The sequence below is a fragment of the Oreochromis niloticus genome, linkage group LG22 (assembly GCF_001858045.2).
Source record: "Oreochromis niloticus isolate F11D_XX linkage group LG22, O_niloticus_UMD_NMBU, whole genome shotgun sequence".
NCBI lineage: Eukaryota > Metazoa > Chordata > Actinopteri > Cichliformes > Cichlidae > Oreochromis > Oreochromis niloticus.
In genome coordinates this window covers 14,463,252-14,487,673 of record NC_031985.2, presented here as the reverse complement: position 1 = coordinate 14,487,673, position 24,422 = coordinate 14,463,252, and the positions used below count along the sequence as shown (strand labels likewise).

General features: G+C 39.9%; 1 protein-coding gene and 1 long non-coding RNA gene across 4 annotated transcripts in view; one reads left to right on the top strand and one right to left on the bottom strand.

The window, feature by feature from the left end:
* Positions 1-24,422, bottom strand: part of epha10 (EPH receptor A10) — a 157,435-nt gene that overhangs the window by 26,206 nt on the left and 106,807 nt on the right. For all 3 annotated transcript variants that reach the window (XM_025902390.1, XM_025902391.1, XM_013272590.3), the window contains exons 6-8: positions 9,160-9,284; positions 2,217-2,505; positions 146-254 (exon numbers count right to left, since the gene is read on the bottom strand). In XM_025902390.1, the coding sequence (XP_025758175.1) occupies positions 146-254; positions 2,217-2,505; positions 9,160-9,284 (523 nt within the window). The remainder of the gene's footprint in view (positions 1-145; positions 255-2,216; positions 2,506-9,159; positions 9,285-24,422) is intronic.
* LOC112843535 (uncharacterized) lies at positions 5,906-7,434 on the top strand. The gene is made up of 3 exons (XR_003215956.1): positions 5,906-6,368; positions 7,207-7,247; positions 7,416-7,434. It is a non-coding gene; the product is annotated as an uncharacterized LOC112843535 (long non-coding RNA).

The window sequence follows — 24,422 nt, the reverse complement described above, 5'->3', positions numbered from 1 at the left end:
CAATATGCAGCTGAGTCTATGATGCGAATGAAGTGTGTATAATGCTAAGGATACATAAAATCTGAGAACAGCTTCGTGAACCATAGGGAGTGGCTAGTGACTTAATCAACTGTGTGCATGTTTACATCAGTATATTCATATCTACCTCCTCCAGATGAGCAGTCCAACTCCCATGGAGAGCAGCATAATGAGGGCAGCCACAGACACGACAACAATGATCACCACTGGATTCTGTTCACTGGACGCCAGCGCCACTGCAAATAACAAAACATAGTTATTACACATATAAACAAACACACACACCTTAACCAAACAACATAAGTAGCAGATAGGTGGCTAGGAAAGAATCCCAGGGACATTTGTGCACATCATTTTGCTGACATTCAGCTGAAGAAGAACACGAGCTGAGGACAAATTATGAAGAAAACATTTTTGCACTGACATCAACAGAACAGCCTCATCTTTACAGTCACTGAGTAGTTGTTCTAGATGATGTTTTATACTCTAGTATATCAGTTGACATACAATTATGCACATTTTCACATTTTAAATATTTCTCATCCATGTTAGTTTCAAATGTTTAGAGCTTGCTGTTGAACTTGTCTGTGTTGCAGTGGGCGCCTGCTACATCCTGTTTTCTTACACTACCTACACCCGGTTCCTCTCGCTGAACATGTTACTTATCCATGGAAACTGCATTTTAAATGGAAGTTTAAATTACACCTTAAAGCACAGTTCGAGTCAAACATCCAGCTACAAACAATGCAGTAATTTTCAAGCTACACCTTTCTGATTTTATTGCAGGTTTAAGGTTGACAGGACCAAATGTTGAGATGTGTTCTCCTACAGTTGCTTTCCTTTGTTTTCATTGTTACTTTACCTTCGTGCATGTAATGCATGATTTGGTCAGTTTTCAACTGAGTGGGAAGCACAATTCCAAGCTGCTTAGGCTTAAATGTCAGTGTTGATTAATATTCACCGTCTCCCACACAAAGTTAATTGAGAGATAAATGTAAAAGTTGCATGATTTGTTAGTTGGTAATGCAGTATGTGGGGCGATCAAAACATTTTATGAACCCACGAATAACAAAAACAAACATTTTTCTTGAATTGGACAGCCAGCCAAAACCTTTAAGAAGTGTCTTTGTGCACATCAGCACCGCTTTTAGCCACCCGCACATTTATTTACATCTATTCTACTGTGTCAAATGGTAACACTTTAACTCTTTTAAGAGGAGAAGCTTGTACAAGGCCAAGACAGAGACCGTCTCAATGCTGTGAGAGGGTGCATGATGGCATATGCACAGTTCACATCACTTGTGTCACTTTTTCTGCCTTAAGCCTCAGTTACATTTTCCGCGTCCACGAGTCCACTCGGGTCTGCTCGGTCTGAGTGACAAAATGTCGTCATAACACGGGAAGCGCGAAGGTCGGTGCAGATGTCTGTGCGCCTGGCTGTTTTTTTGTGACCGCGCAGACTTGTCCGCAGAGAACTGACATTATGGCTACCCGGCCATCGAGTCTCCAGCTGTCCGTGTCCACAACGGAGTATAATCAAGGCTTTAGACACCTCATGGTGCCGACTGAACTCCTGATCTAATCCGCTGTATTAGAGCTTGGACATTGGTCGGTCATTCTGATACGGAGATTAATTTTTCAGCTTGATGCAATTTTGAGGTCCATGATGAAGTCACAATTGCAAGTGGTCAGATCAGGAGCACAGAGAGTGCTGGAGGTAGGGCCTAAATTTGTATCAGGTAAGGAATCACAAAATCTTTCGATCACACATTATAAAAGTTTCTGCAAAAGTAATGCACCCCTCTGGTGCGAAGCAACACCGCTATAACACTATAAATTCTCAACATTCCTTTTCCTGGATAAATACAATGGTTGAAAAAAATATATTTGTGAAAAGTACAAGGCAAGAAACAAGAAGGATATCAGCCAAACCCTGAGGTGGCATAAGGGACACTATATCAACAGGCACAAAGAAGAAACATTTCACAGCTTACTGCTAATATCTTGAATCTTCACACATAATCTCAGACACAGTCACATCCCATATCTGTCTCACTAGCAGCACGCCTCATTGTGTGGGCTGGCCAGGTGCCTGCACCAAACGCCTACCCAATCTGCCTGGGCTAAGAGAAGGGAGTGGGGAGAAAGGAGAGAAATCAAGGAGGGGAAGGGGGAGGAGAAGTAAAACTGCTACTCACACTCGCCAAGTGTCTGCAGCTCCAGGGGAGTGCTGTACGCCCCGTAATCAATGGGCGGCGGGGAGGAGGATGATGAGGATGAGGATGAAGAGGAGGATGATGTAGAAGAGGAAGAGGACGTAGAGGAGGAAGAGGAAGATGAGAGCGGGGAAGAAGACAAGGCTGAGGAAGGAGCTGGTGTTGAGAAGGGGCGGATGAGGAAGACATATGTGGTGCCAGGCTTAAGGTTGTTGACACTGATCCGTGTGGCGGCAGTCTTCACAGTAGAATAACTCTGATCCTTTTGTTCCTGCAGAGATCGAAAGAGAAGTGAGAAAGAGGGAGAAAAAAAAAACAACAAAAGAGAGAAACAGGAGAGGAAGAGGTGGAGGAGTTAGACGTGTAGGAGGAATACATTTGTGAGAGGGCTTATTCATTTCCGAGGCACAGTTTGTAATTCTGGGAGATGTGCAAGACAACTTTGTAACAAAATCAGAGGCTTCGGTAATGTTTCATTTATTGAGACAGTGTTTCAAAGAGTCAGACAGTTTGGCACGCCAAGTTAGGAGTTTTTAACTTGCTTTTAATAAGGAAGTATTACTCATTGCTTTGGGAATGAATTATAAAAATTCCAGAAGGCAGTAACAGTGCGACTCCATTTATGTGTAAAGTTTTTAGAAAAACAAATATGGTGCTCATCTGTTGATGAGAATGAGTGACACCTTCTACAATGTAGAAAAATGGGCTGAGTGAGTAACACATTCAAATAATTGCAACACTTGCTTTGTAATATACTTGCTTTTGCATGTTATTTGCAAAACATCTCCATTTAAAACAGCAAGTATAAGAAGTCTGCCAGGATTGACACAGATTCTGGTTCCCAAACAATGAATTTTAAAGCTTTTGGTGACTCACTGACTTTGTGCAGCATCTGCATGAGGTTGATGTGATGGTTTTTTTGAAAAAGGGAAATTTTCCCAAAAGCTTGTCTGTGAAGGTCATCGTAGTCTAAGGAGCTTGGATTTCTTTAAGTTGCTTGAAGACGTTTCACCTCTCATCCGAGAAGCTTCTTCAGTTTAGTTCCATAGGAGGTCCATTGTGCCTCTTTGGGGGACACTCCCATAGGGCTGGGACTCTCCACCATTTGACCCTAGAACTGAAGAAGCTTCTTGGATGAGAGGTGAAACGTCTTCAAGCAACTTAAAGAAGTCCAGACGCTTTTCTTTCCAAGCTCCTTAGACTTCCCAAAAGCATCTTATTAAGCTTAATCTTGGTCAGTAGGTCAGATTTTTATATGGAGCTTATTGAAAAAAAAATAGCAACAAAAAAAATCACTTTGTCGTTAGCCTAGCTCAGTAGCAAATGTTAGCATGCTACAAAGCCTATCTGAGCGTGGTGGGGGAAAAAAATCCCCCAAAGCATCCATATGTTATGGTATTATTGTGGCATTATCATATGAATAAAGCAGCCACCGCGCCCACATAGAGAGCTGCTACATCCCTATGTTTTGTTCATTTGTGAACACAGAGGAGGAAATAAAGACAGCAGAAAAGTCAGATGAATGACACACACACACACACAGTGAAATAAAAAGAGATTAACTGAGAAACAGAACGGTTGCTGCTGCATAATGAGCGTACCCTGCAGAGTGAGCTAAGCTATGTGACAAGAGCTGACAGGAGAGAACTGAAGAGGAAAATTTGGGGGTCTATGTAAATCTGAAGTGCGAAACAACAACAGCACTCTGAGTTGACACTTTCCAAAGTCAAGTAATGAATACACCGAATTAATCATCATTAGTCATTAACAGTGTTAATCGTTCTTATTGTCAATAATGTTTTTTAATTATTATTCATATTACGAGTGTAAATAGTTCAATTTTTAAAATGTTTAACAAATCATTAAATTAAACAAGTGATTTTAAAATATCAGTAAACACCATGTGGGCTCAGACGATGACTGTGCACTGTGGTAAAAGAGACAAAGAAAGAAAGAGGCAACATGCTGACTAAACAAAGCCTTTTCCTTTTTGAAACTTTAATCGGGTTTCTCCATTACCTTTTCATTTCATGGCTGTTCAACAATTTTCCTGTCTTACTCTCAGTTATACTCCTTCTATCACTTAGATTCTCTTTACTCATCTGTTTCCCACATTCTGCTTTTTTCCCTACACGTAGTCCCACTAAGCACTTTTTCATTTCTTTCTATCACTGTCTTACAAGCATATTTCCAACAAGTCATTTTCCCATCTTCCTCTGTCTCAAATACCCTCTTCACCCCTCTCTTTCTATCTGTTACCACAAAAGCTTTTCATCCCTTCAAAGTACACCACAATATTCCTCTTGTTACCTCTTCTTTACCCCGCATCTTTCCCCACCCACCTCTCTTCTAGATTTGTTCCCGTCTCTCTCTTTTTTCATATAAAGATCTGGGAGTAGAGCAGCAAGGAGCGGAGCTTTATTAAATATGATGAAGCATAGGGAAGAGAAGAAAATGTGAAAACTGGCGAGAGCTTGCCACAGCCAAACACAAAGACCTGGCATTGCCAGAAAACGCAGTGTGTGAAGATAGACAAGTGTGAGTGTGACAGCTGTCATTTTATGTCCACGACAGATTTACTGTAAAGACTAGTCGCAATCTGCTATGCTATGCAAATGAGCGTGACACGGCAGATGAAATTACAGCGGGTGTTCATGAAAGAAAAAAAATTAATAAAGATATTTATTTATACATTAATTGGGCTATGAATGACTCTGAAAAAATATTCTGGAAACAATAAATGGCTGCATTTGAACACATGGCCTTCTGTGATTCTGCAGGGAGTGCTTCCAAGTGTAAAAATGTAACATCACGGCTTTTGTGGGAATAATTTTGGCCTCTCAGAGTGGCTCCTTAATGTTCTTTAAAAAATTTGGGTAATAAATAATTTTCATCAAGACACTGGATTTACCAAGGTTATTATAGTACATGTGAAAAAAATTAGTTAACTAAAATAAATAATAGATAAAAAAAAAAAAAGCCTGAGTGAAATGATTTCAGGACTTGGAAAAATCCTAAAACAAAATAAAAATATAGAGTTTTGGTATTTGTTGGTTTGGTATAAATTTTATTACAACTTGCCTGATGAGCCATTGATGGAGGTGTTTATTATTGGAATACCTGTACTGATTTTTCAAAACCTGCCTTTCATATGACCTCCTTAGCATTTTCAACAACTCAAACAACTGAAACAAGAAAATCTCTGAAAACTGAAACTAAACTTGTTTGAAAAACAAAAAGTCAAACATGGAATAATAATAAAAACTAATTAAAAAAATAGAAGACGTGAACATGAAACATAAGCCTGTTAGAGCCATGTGGTACACATCTATTATAGTGTCACGGCCTCCCTGTTTATCTGCACTCTGTTCTGTACAGCAGGTTCTGTACTGCTTGTTCTTGCTATCAATGTTGATAAACCTGTTATGGAGGTAAATTTGATCTTTAATATCAGCCATGAACATATCTCAGTTCATTCTAATGGCAAAGAAAGAACCTCCAGAGTGCTGAACTTTTCCTCCAGTGAGTTGCTGAATACTATTTATATCAAGCAAACATGAGAGAAATTAAAGCTTACAGCAGCTTTACTGCAGTGAGGAGTGGGTGTAGAAAATTTGGTTGGGCATCAGAAAGTCACCAGTAAACAACAGACTTCTTAGGGACTCCATATGATGCATGTCATTAAGTTTGTGAGTTCTTTCCACTATAGTTGGTACCTTTAAGTCTTTCCTCTCTCTCTTTGCACCGATCTGTGCATATCTAATAGTAATCTTATCTGTCTTACACTGTAAAATGTAATATTGTGTTTAATTAAAAATATTAAATAGGCTGAACTCAATTTTTATCAATTTGTTATTAGAACTCAATTTAAATAAGTTACCAGTACTTTTTATGCAAAAATGCTGATAAACTCGATTAATTTGAGTTGTCCTAACTTAGAAAAACTAAGTAAGCTGGAAGTTTTGCTTCTCAGGGCGGAAGGATGAAAGATGTGTTTTGAAAATGCCACGTGACTACCGTTCTCCTCCCTCCCGGATCAGTCCGCATGTTCATGGCGCCAGCATTTGTTATGGAATATATTGAGCAAACCTGGAGATATTATTGTTGTCATTGCTGTGGATCTTTACTGACTTGGTGAGTAAATGTTTACTCTTATTCAAACTGATTTTGTGGCTTCTCTTAGTTTAGCACCAGGTTTATAATCTTGCTAGCTAGTTAGTGTTAGCCTAGCGTTGCTGCTGCCGCTGTGCTCATGTTACTTAAAAATTAACACCACAGCCTTAAAAACCTTACATAAAACTATGTCGGTGAATTTTTTTGTTGATTGTTTGAAATAAATAAGTGAGATAAGAGCCCAGACAAAATTCTTTGGGAGGTGCAGCCTTAGGGGTAGGGTGGGTGTGGGGGGTGGATAACGGAGCTCTCCGAAAATGTGGAAGCACTTTTGCAAATATGTGATATTTTGATAAATTAAGTAGATATTTGAGCATTACTCAGCTACATTCTCGCCTGAAAATATCTTAAAAGGTTATTTTGTGACCCAGAAAGGGTAGTCTGGGGAAAAGGAGGATCGCATTTGTAGGCCACGGTTGTCGGAGCCTGTGCGCACTTGTAAGCGCGGCAATGGCGGAGGAGCACTGCTGAAAAACGTATTACTTTTTCTGGGTCACAAAATAAACTTTTAAGATATTTTCAGGCGAAAATGTAGCTGTGTGAATTTCAAATATCTGCTCGATTTATCAAGACATCACATATTTGCAAAAATGCTCCGACGTTTTCGGAGACGTCTATTTTTTCATGCTTTGTGGCAGCTTTAGAACATCTGTGCCATCTATTAATGTCAAATCTAGCCTTTATTTAACAACATAAGCGAACTCTATGTTACAATGATTGCACAGCCATTAAGGATCAAATCAGTTTCTGAAAAATGTTCTGTTTTTTCTCCCTCTGCTTGCTTCTTACTGTCTTTGAGGGTCGGGACCAGCACTCCTGCTGTTGGACAGAAAGACATCAGTAAGTATTTTGGTTTTCCAATATATTAGCAACTGTCAGTGACACTTATATTAATCAGGCTGAACTTTAATCATACTTTAGATCAGCCTGTTTTGCTTATTGTTTTATTTGTGCTTTGGTTTGGGGAAGTTGTTTCTTTACTGATCTTTTCCTGTCTTCTGTTATTAGACTTGAGATATGACTCCACTATGCTGTTGCTGGTGACTCCAGTTAATTCTACAAGACATGCTGTGTAAGTAAACAAACAACAACAGTTTGGTCTGCATTTCTTGAAAGATCACATCCCCCAAACTTAGTTTAGAGGGTCTACACTGTACACTGAAGTCTGCAAGTTTTCTAACAGCAAAATTTGTTTTGTGCCCAAATCATTTTGCACATCATTAGAATGAAAGTTATTGCCCATGTTTGCATAGCCCTTTTTAAAATTATTCTTTCATGACAATATTGTGTGTTGGGTGGTGGTCACAGCTATCCAGACTGAAAATTTGGGACATTGAATGTCACCTCTCCGGCGGGGAGGGAGCCTGAGATTGTCTAAATTGGAGTCTGTTTTATACCAAATGCAGAAAAAATGTTTTAAGAAAGCAATTAAGTTCATGTTCCAAAAAATATGATTGTTTGCTTGCAGGACACCAGGAGAGATGAGTCCTCCATCACAGATGGTGTGGTCAGTGAAGATGGTCACCTGCAGGTTCAAGCTTCATTGCATCTCCAACCCACATCCACTGCCACTGTACTTAAGGGAAGTTAAAGACTTTCTTCTGCACTTACATTTGGATCACCTCGATCCATGACAGTCATTCAGGCAGTAATGCCTGGACTGGAAACAAGCCATCCTTAAAATATTACAACATTCCAGCTCCTGTGTTGGAATGAAAAACGAATGTGTTGTTTAAATTAGAGACTGCACTTGTGACAGAACAATAAATATTTTATGTTGATTATATAAGTAATGTAAGTACAAAACAAACTTGTGGTAGGCCTAAACTTATTTTCAGAATAATTACATCTAAGACTTTGTTTCGTTGTAAGATTATAACAGTGATGGCAATATAATTGTTTGTTGTTCAGCAGAACAGTGTCCAGTATGTTGGCTGTTGTACTTTGTTGTGTTTGAAAATAAAAGTTGTGCTCATTTTAACATCATTACAAAAGTGTTGTTAATTATTTTTAATGATATTCATGGTACCACAAATTGTTTTTTCATTTAGTTGAACTTAACATGTTTGTCAGTAGGTAAACAATTAGTATTGTCAGAAAGTCAGAAATATCAAGTTATTCTTAATACTGCAGACTTGCAATGTATAAGTTGTCCTAACAGTCATCCTAAGTAAGCTTTACTTGGTTTTTTTGAGGCAACGAGTTTCCATAATTTTTTTGAGTTCTGGGAACTAACACGGCTGTGTACATTTTGAGTACAGTGTACTCAAAATGAGTAAGTTGCCCTAACTTGGTCATCTTACGTAAACTTGATCCAATTTTTTTGAGTTCTGGGAACAAATGAGCTTGTACAGAGTACTCAAAATAAATACGTTGTCCTAACTTAGTCATTTTTAGCTAAGCTTTACTCAATTTTTTTGAGGCAACGAGTTTCCATAATTTTTTTGAGTTCTGGGAACTAATTAGATTTTACAGTGTAGGCTCTGGAGCTGCATGTTCCTGATCTGCAGTTACTGTCCCAACAAACCTGCAGGGCATTTATTATTATATTGCTTGCCGTGTCTCTGTGCACGTCTTTCATGCTTGCTTTTCCCTCGTCCCACCTGGTGAAAGTAGATGGCCAACCTCCCAGAGTATGATTCTGCTGGAGTTTTTCCACTTTTTTCTGTAAAACTGATGTTTTTTTCCCCCCCTCCTCTATAAATAAGACTGAATTCAACTGATATTTATGATGATGTAACAGCACATATACCTTTTCATAGTATTTGACTTCATATCCAGTCCGGCTGCTGTTGGGATAAGAGGGCTCTCTCCACACCAAGGTTATGCTCTTCTGTTCGATCTTCTCTGCTCGCAGCTCGCTGATAAGAGATGGTGCTACAGAGGGAAAGGAGGCGAGAAAAAGAGGAGAAAGCTGAGTTCAGGTATGGTGAAAATACAGTGGTTACAACTATGATGTCTAACTTGACTCAATGAGCAAAGGTTAAGGAAGGAATACCATCAACTCTCTTAGAGAGAAGAAGCAGGCACTTATATATAGTACAGCTGAGTGGATTTCCAGATCAAAAGGAAGAGAGGGAAAATGTGTGCATGAGAGGGCTCATAGGAAAGTCAGGTATAAAGTATGAGAGGTAAGAGATTAAATACTGAAGCTAAAATGTGTCAGGTAACTGCCCATGAGTAGACAAAGGCTGTCTCCCTCTTTCCATTTGTGTGTGTGTGTGTGTGTGTGTGTGTGTGTGTGTGTGTGTGAATGAACAGCTCCCAGATGCTGTACATCGGGATTGACAATATATCAATACCAATATGGACTGAGTGACAAGTCTTTATTGACACAAGACAAACGGACAGAGGCACTCTTAATCTTAACTTTCTATTTCTTCTCCGGGTCTCTTAATTAAACTGACCTCACTTCAGTGTTTTCAGACTGAATCCAGAAAACTGCAGTGGAATTTAGCCTGACACATAATTCAGCTCTTATTGATCACGCCAGTGCAATACATGAGGAATAATTCAGTTCAAAGCTTATCCAAATTTAGATGCAGTGCATAATGACAGTTGCTCACAAAGCAAACAATCTCATTACTGATGAAAAACTAGTTCTTTGATTCTGTGTCAACAAATGACAGGCTGCGCATAGTATGATAATCAGCAAACACCACCCACTCTTGCTTAAGTGCTAATTATACGGCTAATTATACCATGTGTAATGAAGTTGCAAAAAGGGTTGCCAGTCAAAAATACTAAGAAAAATAATGTGGTGTATTTAGCTTAAAAGGCCTTTATGTTAGGAAGGAGTGGTGCCATTAAGGCTGGGCGACAGGGTGAAGTGGCAGAGAAGTTTCTAGATTTCATTTACTTAAATGCACATCAATACCTTCAATAGCATTCACAAATATCCAATTAAGTTCCATATTTTCTGTGGAAAATATATTTACTTCCCTTTTGTAGCTCTTGCTTTTTTTCCCTTTTTTTTTTTAACCTTAATTCATTCCGACAATAGTTACCCCATCAGTTCTTTCCAGACCCATTTCTTCCTCATCTCCTCCTTGACCTTTAGCCATCAGTTTGTCTCACTGCTCCTCGAAAAAGGCCACACTAATGAATATGTTCTGTCTGTCACTCACACGTAGTGAAAAACTAAGTGAACACATGAAACACTGCACACGTACACACACATACACATGCACGACCTCCTCTCAAACAGCAGGATAATAGTCATTTTAGGCAGCAGATCAAAGGCAGTCTGTCAGCATTGCTCTCTCTCAGTGTCCACCTCCATCTGTCATTTTTTTATGTCGCTGAAAACACAGGTATAATGCATTTTTCGTGATAACTTTGTGACTTTTTGTTTCATGTTGGAAGGAAGGATGTATATCCATATGTGTGTACAGGCTGATGTCAAGTTTGCCAGTGGCCACTGCAACCAATAGATGCATTTTATTTTTGCCCAATCAAGCTGAAAGAGGGGAATCCGGGCCATATGGAGACTATTAGTGCGAAAAAAGGATTAAAAAAATCGATTTTTTCTTTTTAATAAAAAAGAATAATTTACTTGGATTCAGTGATATTAACACTAGTTATCACCAAGACACCAAATAAATCCAGACATTCCTCAACAGCTGTCTCAGAAGGATTCTCCACATTCGCTGGCCAGACACAATCAGTAACATCAAACTATGGGAAAGAACCTGTCAACTCCCAGTAGAGGAAGAAATCAGGAAGAGAAGATGGTGCTGGGTAGGGCACGCTTTACGCAAATCGCCAACCAACATCACCAGGCAGGCTGTCAGGTGGAACCCCCAAGGCAAGCGAAAGAGAGGCCGCCCAAGAAACACCTGGCGAGGAGACCTTGAGGCAGGAGAAAAAATGATGGGCTACACCTGGACCCACCTAGAAAGAACGGCCCAGGACAGAAATCTCTGGAGATCTACCTTTGGCGGCCCATACCCTGGGAGGGGTGATGGGCAGTAGCAGTAGTAGTAGTATCACCAAGACATTAATACTCACTGAATACTGTATTAGTTACACCTTGCTAGAACCTGATAGGAGGATCTTTTGCCTTCAGTACTGCCTTAAGTCTTCACACCATAGTTTGGATAAAACAAAATGCTGAAAACACTCTTCAGAGATTTTGGTCTCTGGTGACATGACAGCATCACATAGATTTGATGCAGATAGTCAGCCGACTCTCCTGTTCCAACACATTCCAGAAAGCTCTACTGGAAATTTGATGACTGTGGAGGCTATTTAAGTATCGGGAACTCATTGTCATGTTCAGGAAACAAGTTTGAAATGATTTGATCTTTGTGACATGGTGTTTTCTCCTGGCCTAGCCTCAGCTTCTTGTTCTTCTCTCTTCTGCTGCTTTAAGGTTTGATGTGTTCAGACGTGTGTTCAAAGATACTCTACATTACAACCAGGATACAGAAAAGAACCCTGATCATTCTCCTCTGACCTCTGACAAGGCATTTTTACCCAGATAATGGCTTATCGGATATTTTCTCTTTTTCGGGCTACTATCCATAAACTCTAGAGATGGTTTTATAGAAAAATCCCAGCAGATCAGCATTTTCTAAAATGCTCAGTCCTGCAACAACAGCTATGCCATGTTCAGTCCCTTAAATCACCTCCACTCTGATGCTCAACTTCAGCAGGTCACCTTGACCAGTTGCTGCCATATGTGTAATCAGTTTATTCTAATAAGTATTAAGAGTGATCAAAGGTTTTTAAAAATAGATATACATATTAAGAACAGTTAGAGATCTTTTGAAAATATCATCATTACTTTAAGTCATCAAGGTATTCTGCAGAATATTCCTGCATAATGTGAACACGGCACATTGTACAGATGCATACACAGTAGGGGGAGAGTAGTCGTGGAAACCATAGGCGCTCTAAAAGTTGTTATGATGTTAATGATCATGACACACGAATGTAAATAGACATAAGCAAAGAAATTATTTGCGGTGATTAATGAATACGCATGGGCATTAATTAAGTGGGAAATAGAATAAAGGATGTAGATGGTATGGTTAGGAGAAAATAAAGGGATTACATCCGCAATAAATGAAAGGACGAGACAAACAGAAATGAAAATAGTAAAGGTATTGGGAGGAAAGAAGAAAGCAAAAACTGTTAGTAACACTTGAAAAGGTATTTAGGTCAAAATTAAATTTTTACCATTAAAAAAAGCATTAAGCTTAATGTGTTTAAATTACAGAAAATAATTACCTTCCATGTTTATGTATTTAAAAACTGCCGAGTTAATGAACACTATTACTTCATTTTTGATACAGATGGCTCACGCCAATTTTCTCTATTATTTATTTCCTCTGTTAAAAATATGCAACCTAAATTGATGGAAAATTTATAGGAATCTAAAATACGTAATCCTAATCTTATTAGAGCTCAACTATTTTGAGTGAATGCTTGAACAGACAGTCCCTACTTTCTCAAAGCCTCTGACACTCAAATACAAGAAGAAAGGTAGCTTAACATACTAAAGCAAGAACACAGTGTCAGCCTGCTCTGGAGGCTATTGTTTGCTATTCTTTCCTTCCTTGTATGCTGAATTATGCATAAGACTATTCCCTTCCTCCAAACCGTGGATCACATCACAGCTCAATCTGACACACAATAAACAAGTGTGCACTACAACACAAAAGTAATGCAAAGGTTAAAGTGGTGCTTCCACCTCAGCAAAGAAGCGCTGTAACTTGTTCGGCAGACAAACTAGCATCAAATTCGTCCCGTATTTGATGTACTTTAGCGCATAGCTGTGCAGACTGTACTGTTACTTTTTTTCTGCCATGCTATCTACCAAATGTTCCTTTGAGAACAGAGTAGGGTTCATCTCTACTTTCAGCAGATTTACACATTAACTTTCAGTGGCAATGGGCAAATATGCCACATTTTGAGGTTACATTTTTACAACAACCACAATTACCAAAAAGTTAGGACGCTGTGTAAAATGTAAAACAGAATGTAATGATTTGGAAATCTCACAAACCCATATTTAATTCACACTAGAACACTGAAAACATATCAAAGGTTTAAACCAAGACATTTTTGTTTGGTTTAGTATTTTTGATGGCAGCAGGACGGCTCAAAAAGAAAAAGTTGGGATGTGGGCAACAAAAATTCAGTGGTACTAAACAGAAAGAGCTGGAGTAGAATTTTGCAATTAAATGTGTTAATTGGCAACAGGTCAGTAACAAGCGACAGGCAGAGTTTCTCAGAAGTTAAGATGGGCAGAGATTCACTAATTTGCAACAAACTGTGTCTACAAGTTGTGGAATAATTTCAGAATAATGTACCATAATGTATAATTGTCAAGACTTTTGAAATGTAATCATCTACAGTACATATTATGTATTAAAAACGGACATGAATCTGTTCAGAGGCTCAACAAGAAATAATAGTCTGTGAACACAGTTCACCCTGTCATCACACAAATGCAGGTTGACTCATGCAAAGAAGAAGAAGCTACATGTAAATATGATCCAGACACACCACCTTCTTCTCTGGACCAAAGCTCATTAACAATATACTGATGCAAAAGTGTTCTGTGGTGAAACAAATTGAAATTTGTGCATCTTCTGGACTAAAGAATAACATTCAGCTTGTTATCAGCACACAGTTCAAAAGCCTTTGATAGTATGGGATTTGTTTGTGTCTGTGTCACTGGCCGCTTGGATGAACTGGTTTCGTCAATTCCCAGATGTTTACAGGCTTTTCTTAAAAGAAGACAGGTAACACAGAGGTAAACTGTCACAACTTTCTTGAGATGTAATGAGCTAATATTTGTCTTAGAATGATACATTTTCTCAGTTGAAACATCTGACGTGTTTTCTGTTGTGAATAAAATATGGGTTTATCAGATTAGAAAAAAAAAAAAGAGCCCTACCGTTTTTGGAAAAGGTGAAAAAACGAAAAATGGTACTGCACAGGCATCTAGGTGGCCTGAATAGTTCAGTGACTTTTTCTCTCAACTGACCCACTGAGAAAAAAGCAGTGTGTTCCAGGACATCCTGATTTATAAAATAAGCGCTGAGTAATAATATGAAATAAGAAAACTAATTGCTGCTTTTTGCCTTTCAGCATCATGTAGAGGAATGAGTAACGCATTTTACTGCTGATTTTAGCATGACCCCAAAAAGATAAAACATGACAAATCCAACATAGCGTCACATCATATTTTCAGAGGACTTTCATCCTTGCTCCCCTGCGGCTTGCAACCTGGCTCCTGGGCAAAAAGCTGGTTGTGCTGGCTCTCTGTGCATTTATCATTTGCAAGGATTAAACAAAACACGAGCTCTAATTAATTAAAAAGGGGAACAAATTAATCAGAACAAGAGCATAAATTAATCAAAACGTGAAAAAGGAATGAATCAAAATGTGTGCGCACATTTATTATGCACAAGATAGCATTTTGTGTACTCAATATAGTAAACTATGCCTCAGAAGATTTTCTTTTCAGTGTCTACTGACAGGCTTAGAAGATTTAGCCATTTATGAAGGCAAGTAGATGTGAAAATACTGTCCATTCCCCACTTCAGCACACACTCAGCACATACATGAGCATATGGGAGGGATGGTGGGTAGCACTGCATTTGGCTTTGTATTTTAAATGAAGGAATCGGTGCAGACTTCTCTCTGAAATGTGTTTTTGACTCACATTTACACAACTATACTCACATAAAAACATAGACAACTGCATGATGATTTTCAAAAGCAATATAGAAGAGGTGATGGCTTTTCAATAGAAGTACACACCAGACATTTCCAGTCCCTCATCTTGCAGCAGAAATCGCACGGCAGACATGCTCATAGGTGCCCATCAAAAAGATGAATGGCTTCTGATAAGGTCCTGTATGAATGCCTTGCAGTACATATACCAATCACTAATACAAGTATAGGTCTGTAGACTCTAAAAGGGACACTATGAATTTTATAAAAGTGATGCATGTACAAGTATAGTAGGTATATTTTGTGACAAAATAGTAACCAGACTACAATTAATACAACTTTGTTATCACATCAAATCAGGTAGTGGCTCTCTGTCAGTCATTTTAAATAAGAAAGACTCATCATCTCAGCAGGTAACTTTAAATACTGGAAGTTCTTAGAAAGTTGCTGGATCTTCCTGAGACAGCTTGTGAATGCCCTGGACATGCAACACATGAAAAGGAGAGCTGATACAGCTACACTACATGCCCCAGTGTGAGCAGCAGTGATCCTCTTGGGGACTCTAGAAAACTCCACCTGTTGATGTTGGTTTCAGACTGGAAGGTAGCAACTATTTGCTCTTCCTGCCACATGCAAGCATGCATGACAGAATTCTATGCAAAAATATTATGGACACATATCTGTCATACAGTCAGTGGCTTTAGGGTAGAGAATGGGTAGTGTCAGGTTTGGTGGCGTATGAAGCAGATGGGATGAGAACTAACATCTCCAAATCAGAGGCCATAGTTCTCAGCCAGAAAAGGATGGAGTGTCCACTCAGGGTCAGGAACGAATTGGTGCCCCAAGTGGAAGCAGGAGAGGGGAGCGGGAGACTGACAGACAGATTGGTGCAGCACGTACCATAACAGGGATGCTGTACCAGTCTACTGTGGTGAAGAGAGAGCTGGGCGTGAAAGTGAAGCTGTCAGTTTACAAGGTTGATCTACATTCCTACCCTCACCTATGGTTATGAGCTGTGAGTAGTGACCAAAGAAATGAGATTGCAGATACAAGTGGCAGAAATTAGATTCCCCTCAAGGGCATCTGGGCTCAGCCTTCAAGACAGAATGAGAAGCTCAGCCATTTGGGAGGGGCTGAGAGTAGAAGTACTACTACTCCACATCAAAAGAAACCGATTGAGGTGGTTTGGGCATGTGACTAGGATGAGTTCAAGGTGAGATGCTTTGGGCACATCCTAGGAGGCTGTGTATTTAATTCAAAGTGACTCTGATTGGTTTAATCTTCTAAATACCATGTTTATTTGAGATTACTGAAAACTAAGTGATAACAGGGTCAAAAAACTGCAAATAAGCTGACAAGAAATAACGTGGATTATTCTTGTGGCTCATATACAATTGGCAAGAACACAACAGATTTATATTTTACAAAATATGTAAAGTAATTGTAACTTTTAAAAAATAATAATGTATGTTTTTCTTTAGATGACTAATGAAATAACTAATAATGATTTTAAAAGAAATGTAGTTTGCTAATATTTATTTATTTATGATTGCTTCTCAAGGTCAATCGATCTTGGGATCACCAGAGACTCCAGTTGTTAGTCCATGTATGTTAAATATGTTGGCGCTGAAACTAAACTCTTAAATCAATATATGTAAAGTCGAGGTTCTGACCCTGGTATCATAATTTAAATTTTAAAACTGTTGAATTTAAAATATTGAATTTTTAAACTACTATAAACAGGAACATAACATGCTATCTTAGATTTGTTTCTTGGTTTGGTCTTGTTTTGGTCTCTGATTTGCCAAATACCAACAGAGCAGCTAGATTTTACATTGTATGTACAGTTAAATGATTTTCACAAGTAAATCTTTTTTATTAGGATGGACTTAATCCATTGTATCAAATGATCTTTCAGCCTTTTTGCTCCTTAGATGAGTTAAATACAGAAGTGCAGGAAGCGATAACTTGCTTTTAGAATTTTGTGGGGTTAAAGAACTGAAAAGACTTTAACAAAAAACCAGGTTCTCATAAGTTCATCTTCAGATCCACTCAATAGCCACTGGTTTCATTACAGAGACTCTGGAGGTTACGTGGCGGCTCTGTCCTCTCTGTGGCAAGTAGATGTGTGAATAGACTTTGGCAAGAAATGGCACCCAGTGCTGTAGGCTCTCGCATCCAGGTGTACGGAGGCAGCTGAGGTGCAACTGGCATCTCCTTTTTGTTATCAAAGGAGACAGGCGGAGGAGCTTCTCTCCCCAGGGGGGACAGCACAAACAGGGCCGAACATCTCGCAGTCATTCTTACTTTTTACCTCTTCCTCACATCCGTGGATCCTCTCCCTGGGAATTCTCTCTTGCAGTCTCTCCATCTCCTTATCTCCTTTTTCCCAACACAGCCTTGTCTCCGTCTTTGTTCTTAGGGGAATCTGTTGTTCCCTTCAGGTGTGTGCCTCCGCTGAGATGGCATCCATTTTCAGGAGGTGATTTCATTGTTCTACTTCTCACTAACTTGTGCTACCCCATGTGTCAACGCATATTAAAGACAGTGAATGATTGCATGCGAATCTATAATGAAAAGATATGCACAATGGTAGAAAATGTGTAAAAGTTGTAGACAGGAGTGATTGAGAGAGCCGTATCTGTCACGCATGCGCTTGGTAAAAGGGTCAAGAGGAAGCAACAGTGATGATCCCTCTGGGCATAGCACCACTTACTTCTGCCTGGAGTTAAAGGGATAGTGCAACAATGTATGAGCCTGACAGCAGAGGACTGGGAAGCAAGCGCCACTCTCCGGGGCGGAAAAATGGAGCCAACACATAAGTGCCAAAAGCTCCTGTTTCTTAAATGGCCTTTTGAGCTTGGCTTCAAAAGCAAATCAGTCCCTGTAGACCAGTATGTTAAAAAGCCCAACTTTACAGGAAAAATAAACATGTTTACAGTCTCCTTCTGGTCTCCGGCAACTTGTCTCCTGGCTCACCAATCACTGCCTAATTTGTTTTATTTGCCACTTGGACACCTAATCCCAAATTGCAAACACAATTATTCTGCCCAGTGCATCATAAGAGTGAAGAAGAGCAAGTGTGGAACAGGAGAAAAGGAAAGATGAAGATTAATAGTAAGACCCTGTTTCAGAGCAGGGTGAGGAGATGCAGTCAGACACAGCTATTATCTGCAGTGTTTTTTATTCATATCTGTACAGGAAGAAAAGAGGAGCAGAGGTGTTTGGAGGGAATGAGACTTGTCTAGGTGTAACGCACACACACGGACACACAAACCTGGCTGTGAGTGGGAGGAATGGTGCAGGGAAGGCACCTGGATGAAGCACATTTTCATCTCAGCTACTAAATTATACGTTGCAAGGACTTGATCCACCAAGGTGTGTGGATTTGTGTCTAAATTTGTGTCTGTGTAGGAGACCAGCATCTGTGTGCGCAACACGGGAGAGAGTCTCAGGGCTGGTCTGATTGAATGTGTCAGTCAGTAGGTGGTTGGGTGAGAGACAGACCAGAAGAGCGAGCGAGACACAGAGGCTTCTCTGTATGACATATTCAAAAAGGCTCGATCAACATAATCCAGCTGTGCCAAAACACCATGCCCTGAAAATAGGCTACCAATAAAGTGGGGAATTTTTTTCCTGCACATACATGTGATCAAATCTGGAAAAGCAAACACCCTTAACCTGTTTACATTACCTTTGCATAGCGTACAAATCTGGCATGAGACGCCCTCACCAGAGGGGAGAGGCTGGGGCCGACTTCTTTAAACTGCTTTTGACAGCTGCACACTGACTGATTCTGAACACTCTCCGGGCCCAGCATGCTTTAGCCTAAAGGCTGAGGCATGGTCTGATCATGACACGTCCGTTAAGCCAGACAGCCTCTGCCCGAAGCCTCCACCAAATAAAAAACACAGGCCGCGCACAAACCCTCGCAAAAACACAAACATACAGATAGAGTGGCTGACCCAAGACTGCTGCAGGAGGTTGGCTAAGAAGGTAAATAAAGCTCTATCTGCCTTGACAGACTTGAATAAAGGGGCAATGCGTATACACACACAAACGCTGTATCTTTACAGCCTCCATCCTTTAGCATGACACTGCAATCCGAGCATAGTCTAACTTGTTTGATGACAGGATCTGATTTGGAGTGTGATGATATTTGGGTCTTTTGGATCTTTTTAAATCTAAAAATAACAGATGATGTAGAACAAGTTGTTATAGAAGGTTGTTGTAAGCAGCATTTTCTTATTGTAGTTCATCTGGGAGCCACTTTTAACTGGACAGCGGGGTAAAAAAAATAGAATGACACAAACTTACATCGACAAATGAATACAGATATTTTGAAAGTGTGCTTAAGTGCAGCTCTTGACTAAGAGCTGATATTACTTGAGGAATGTGAGACAGACAGCAGCTATAATGTAAAGAGTAATATAACCCATAATAAAGAGTAAAACATGAGCTCTTTTTAAGATGTATGACAAAAGCTGCAAAAATACATCCACAGTCTTCCATTTGAAATGTAGTCTTTATTAAGTTAATAGTTTAATTATGATCAAGTGATCATGGCTGTGGATTTTTTTCCCCGTCTTTCATCCTGTTTATCCCCCTTCATGAAAAAAAACCCACGACTTCCAAACAAGCATTCACACAAACACAAAACCGTGTCTTGAAAATTAAGGCATGGATTGATATACTAAGCATTTGGCACATTGTTAAACCTCTGCTGCATACACTGTACTGTAACCCCTCCCCCTGGAATTTTCTGCATGAAATTATATAAAAGGATGCACGGCGAATGAGAAAAGAGGTGTCTGTGTGCGTGCAATGTTGGTCTGATGAGATGAACTGTCTGTCACCCACCTACTGCTGTATCAGAGAAGAGTGTACTGTCATTCAGAAAGACAGCTGCATCTCCACACAACTTGCTCTCTCTCTATTTCGCACAGCAGGACGCAGCCGCCTTCCCCTCCCCTCCAGCGACTAACCCCACAAGAAACCCAGACGGCGCGCACACACAAACGCCGCCACGCTCTCCACAGAGGCACGATAAAGACGTCACAGAGTATTAGAGAAAGTGAGACATTAAAAGCATTTTGGAAGTTTGAACTTTTCTCTCTAGTCTGCTTGCAACCTTAAGCGTTTTCACCTGTCTACCCTCTCCCGGCAGGGGTTTTGGCAAAAGATGTGCATCAAAGATAGGCTTCATGATAATATGATTATGAGGAATACGCTGTGTCTTCGTGTCATCAGCTATCTCCGAGCTTTGCTTTCATTCCTACGCATTCCTCTACAATTCCCTGAACAACAAGGAACAGCCTGTAAATCCACATACAGAGTACACATACTGAACACTGAGAGTGCCTCTTCATAGACTCCAATTATAAGGCAAGAGGTAGGCAATTAAAATTCCCATCACAGGGTGACAAAGCGTCTTAAGTGGCTGGGCTATAGTCCTGAAAAGTAGCTTGATGACTCTATTCATTTGGTGCCTGCTGAAGCCTCACCTTCCCATCACTTCTAATTAAGGAGGCAGAAAGGATCCAAACGCCTCCATGCAAAGGGCTGAAGGGGGGAGAAGGCTGAGAAGTGTGAAAGTGAAAAAAATAAAAACGGCAATTGGAAACTAAATGACAAAGAAACAATGTTTCATACCTTGGTATTTGAAGTGTCTCTTTCGTTCACTGAGTGAATGGAAAAAAAAACAATATTCACCCCCCCCATTATAATGCAAGAAAAGTCTGATCCCAAGTTAATTCAGACTTAAACTTTAGTTCAAATCTTCAAAAGCAAACATGTGTACTAAACTTTCGAGGAACATATTTGATCCAGAGAATCAGAGACAACCCCACCTTCCATTAGCTTCCATTCATTTTTTTTTATCTTTCTGCCATAGTAGGCAATGTATATTACCCAAGTACTGCATGTAACGTTCTTGTACTTCATTTAAAAACATTTCCTTCTACAACCCTGCTTTAATTTTAAAGGAAAAATATTACATTACTTTATTTCATTTATTTGAAAGTTTAAGTGACTTTTCATTATAATATTTAATAGTAGTTTTGTAATAAGTTATGTCTCCTGTATATTTGGCTTGTACCCCCATAAGCAATATTTGGTTGGGCCTCCTTTTTCTTATATTATGATTTTATCAGGGGTTTTTTTAAATATACATATATTATGGATATTTTGTGCAGGAATTGCAGGAATTTTGCTTTTATTTTATTAAGAACTTCTTTCAGAAGTATTACAAGGTCTCCATCACATTTATTTCAGTTTGTGTTGCCTTCAGTTTTTCACATTTTATTCTCCTGCTATGCACCCTGTGCTACTTTACTTGCTTTAAGTCATCTTTGATGCTTTATGTTTCCTAACTTTTATCTCAAAACCTTCATCTCACCCTAACTTCTGTCCACACACAACTTTAAAAATGTACTACGCAGTTTCGATACATATGCCTTTAAAAATACGGTTTCAGATCGTTGTTTCTTTTTTTAAGTCTTCTCGCTTTTGCTCTTCACCCCTGCTCCCTTTTCTCCACATCCAGGTGTTCTCCTCACAATGCCACACCGCTCTCTTCTCTATCCCTCTACTTCTATATTCATTCCCCTCTCCTCTCCTCCCTTTATGCATCCATCTCTGAGGCCTATGTATCTCCGCGGGGACCAGCCATCTCAAAGCACGGCCAGTAATCCTCTCAGGATATTGAAATGCCAATCCTTCCTCCCTGACCCGCACCTCCACCCCATCTCTACAGCAACCCTGCATCCCTGTCTTCTTCCCTGCTTTAGCTAAAGGGCTTTGGATGTATCACTGGGGGCCAAGACATTCATCCAGAGACCAGTTGGATCACACATACAAAGAAACACACACACACATGCACGCACGCACAAATGCACATATATTGGACAATTCTGAAGCAAGATGTCATCTTTTCTTAAGAAAAGAAATGAAGCATGGACCAATGTACAGAAATTATGTCATGCAAGCACAGCAAAGTATGGCCATAGACACACGGTCTGGTGCACTCTTTCACTTATATATGCACCCCTAATCCACCTCAATATGGCGCCCCATGAGCCTTAGGGAAAATTGATCTCCCGTTTACCCAGCTCATGTCCCATCCCCTCCAGTTTCTATCCCCTACTCTTCCTTTTCCCTATTATCCATCCTTGACACGCCATGCAAAACTCCCCTTTCCCCCTGGTGGCCTGGAGAGTCCTGATAAAACCCCATCTGCATGAGAGGATGTGCATGTGCAAACATCCAGTTCAACTGCATATTTTCAAAGAATTCAATTTGTATGTCGTTTTTTTGTAAGGTTTAAAGACCGACAGTGTCTAAACTGCTGTTTCAAATGATTTGCATAAGATTCTGATTTTCCAATGAAAGCGAGCGAGGGAGAGAGAGAAGCTTGTGTTTGCATTTCATAGATGTAAATTGTCCCTGGTGTATCTTGCGTGTGCGGCTGGGGCGGCGGGTTAACATGGTATAGTATCCAGCAGCACTTTCTCTCAGCAGCTCGGTTCAGATTGCGCCCTTAAGTTGTCAGGCTTTCTCCACCCTCAGCTGCCAGTCAAAAAATGCCACCCACTGCTAACAAGCTTACTCTGCACTGAAAAACAAATATGGTGCAATCAGAAAAGATGGGAGAAAATAGTCCGAAGAGAGAGAAGCAGAGAGAAGAGGGAGAAGAGGGCAGTGGTGATCATGTCAGGACAGGTGATGAAAAAGGAGAAGATAGCGGAAAGAGTGGCAGTGAGTAGGAGAGAAATTACCATCTAAGAATAGTGAGCTTATGGGGAGAGCAGGGAAGGATGTGGGGAGGGAAATGAGGGAGGAAATAGAGGGTAAAAAAAGAAGAGATCGGTTTACAAAGGAAGGGAGGAGGTTAAGAAAAAGAACAAAGTAATAAAGAGATGATGAGGTGGCTAGAGAGGAAAAAAAAAGGCCAGAGTGTGAGTCTGCTGATATGTGCTAGCTTTGTTCCAAATCCCTACTGCAGTATTTATAAAGGTCACCGAGTTTTGATATGTAAAGTCTCGGTGGGGAGGTGCACACACAGGTGCGGACACAAAGCTAAGGTCCGTACAGAAATGTTTTTTGCAATTCTGGACCTGACCTGGCTTTACAGAACTTCAGACGATATCCCGCAGATACATAAAAATCAGATGAACAACAAAATGAAACCCTGACTTATCATGCAGCGACAATAAGACCAAGTGAACCGTTATTGAATTTGTTTGCAGGCTTTGTATGTCAAGTTTTAATATTGTGTCATTTTATTGATCACTTCCGCTTCTGTCTGATAAAACTGAGCAGATCCTTTATTGACCTTGAGGTAAACCTCTCCCAGAGGACTTTCAACGGAGGGTAGCTCTCCTAGAAAACGCAGGAATTATTCTGTGGCACATTTCACACACCTTTTTTTTTTTTCTTCAAAGGTCTGTCTGTCTCACACCACACATACAGACAGTATTAAACACCGCACACTAAATGTCAGCCGAAATCCTCCCTGTCACAGAAAGTCTTCTAAAACCTCTGCAAGACACTCTCTCCTAACCCTTGTCCAATCCTCCTGGACGACACGGTTAGCCGCACAACTCATACCTTAATACCCCGTAATAACCAGAAATCAGTGCCATGGTAACTGCTGACAAGACAGACAGACAGAGGAGATAAAAGTGAGAAAGGTTTAAAGAAATGTGACAATGAGGAAAAAAAATGCTCACCATAGGTTTTTCCTTCTGATAAAGTATCCCAAACCCTGGAGTTCGGGATTTTACACAGGAAGCCGAAGAAGGCCAAGCTGTCACTTGCTAGTCACGTTCACAGATTTTAGCTGTCTGAGGGATTTTTTGGGGGTGGGTGTGGTTTAATTTGAGGGATCAACATCTCTGCACTGCTTATAACTTCTTTAACTTTCATAACTGGTTTGCTTTTCCAGCCACATGTGGGCGGTGGCGAAGTTTATCAGCTGTCATCACAATAACAGTATAAAAACATGAGCAGATGTTTCCAGCAAACAAACTCAAAGAGACAGTATGCTGCCTCACCGGTATACCTCTTCAAATTAGACTTGTGACCTGTAAGAAAAGTCAACATCTGGAAAATGCGTACAGATATTTTTCCACAGGATTTGGTGGAAAATGGAGAACAACTTCATTTCAGTGACAATAATAATGAGAAAAATATAGGGTTTTTAAGCTCCCACTTTGTGGGGAATAAATAATTTAAACAACCAGCTGGTATCTGAGCAATTACTGTTTTGTGTCAATGCAGTGGTGGTTTAGGGACCTGATAAAGCTGCCAACTCGGCACCTATAG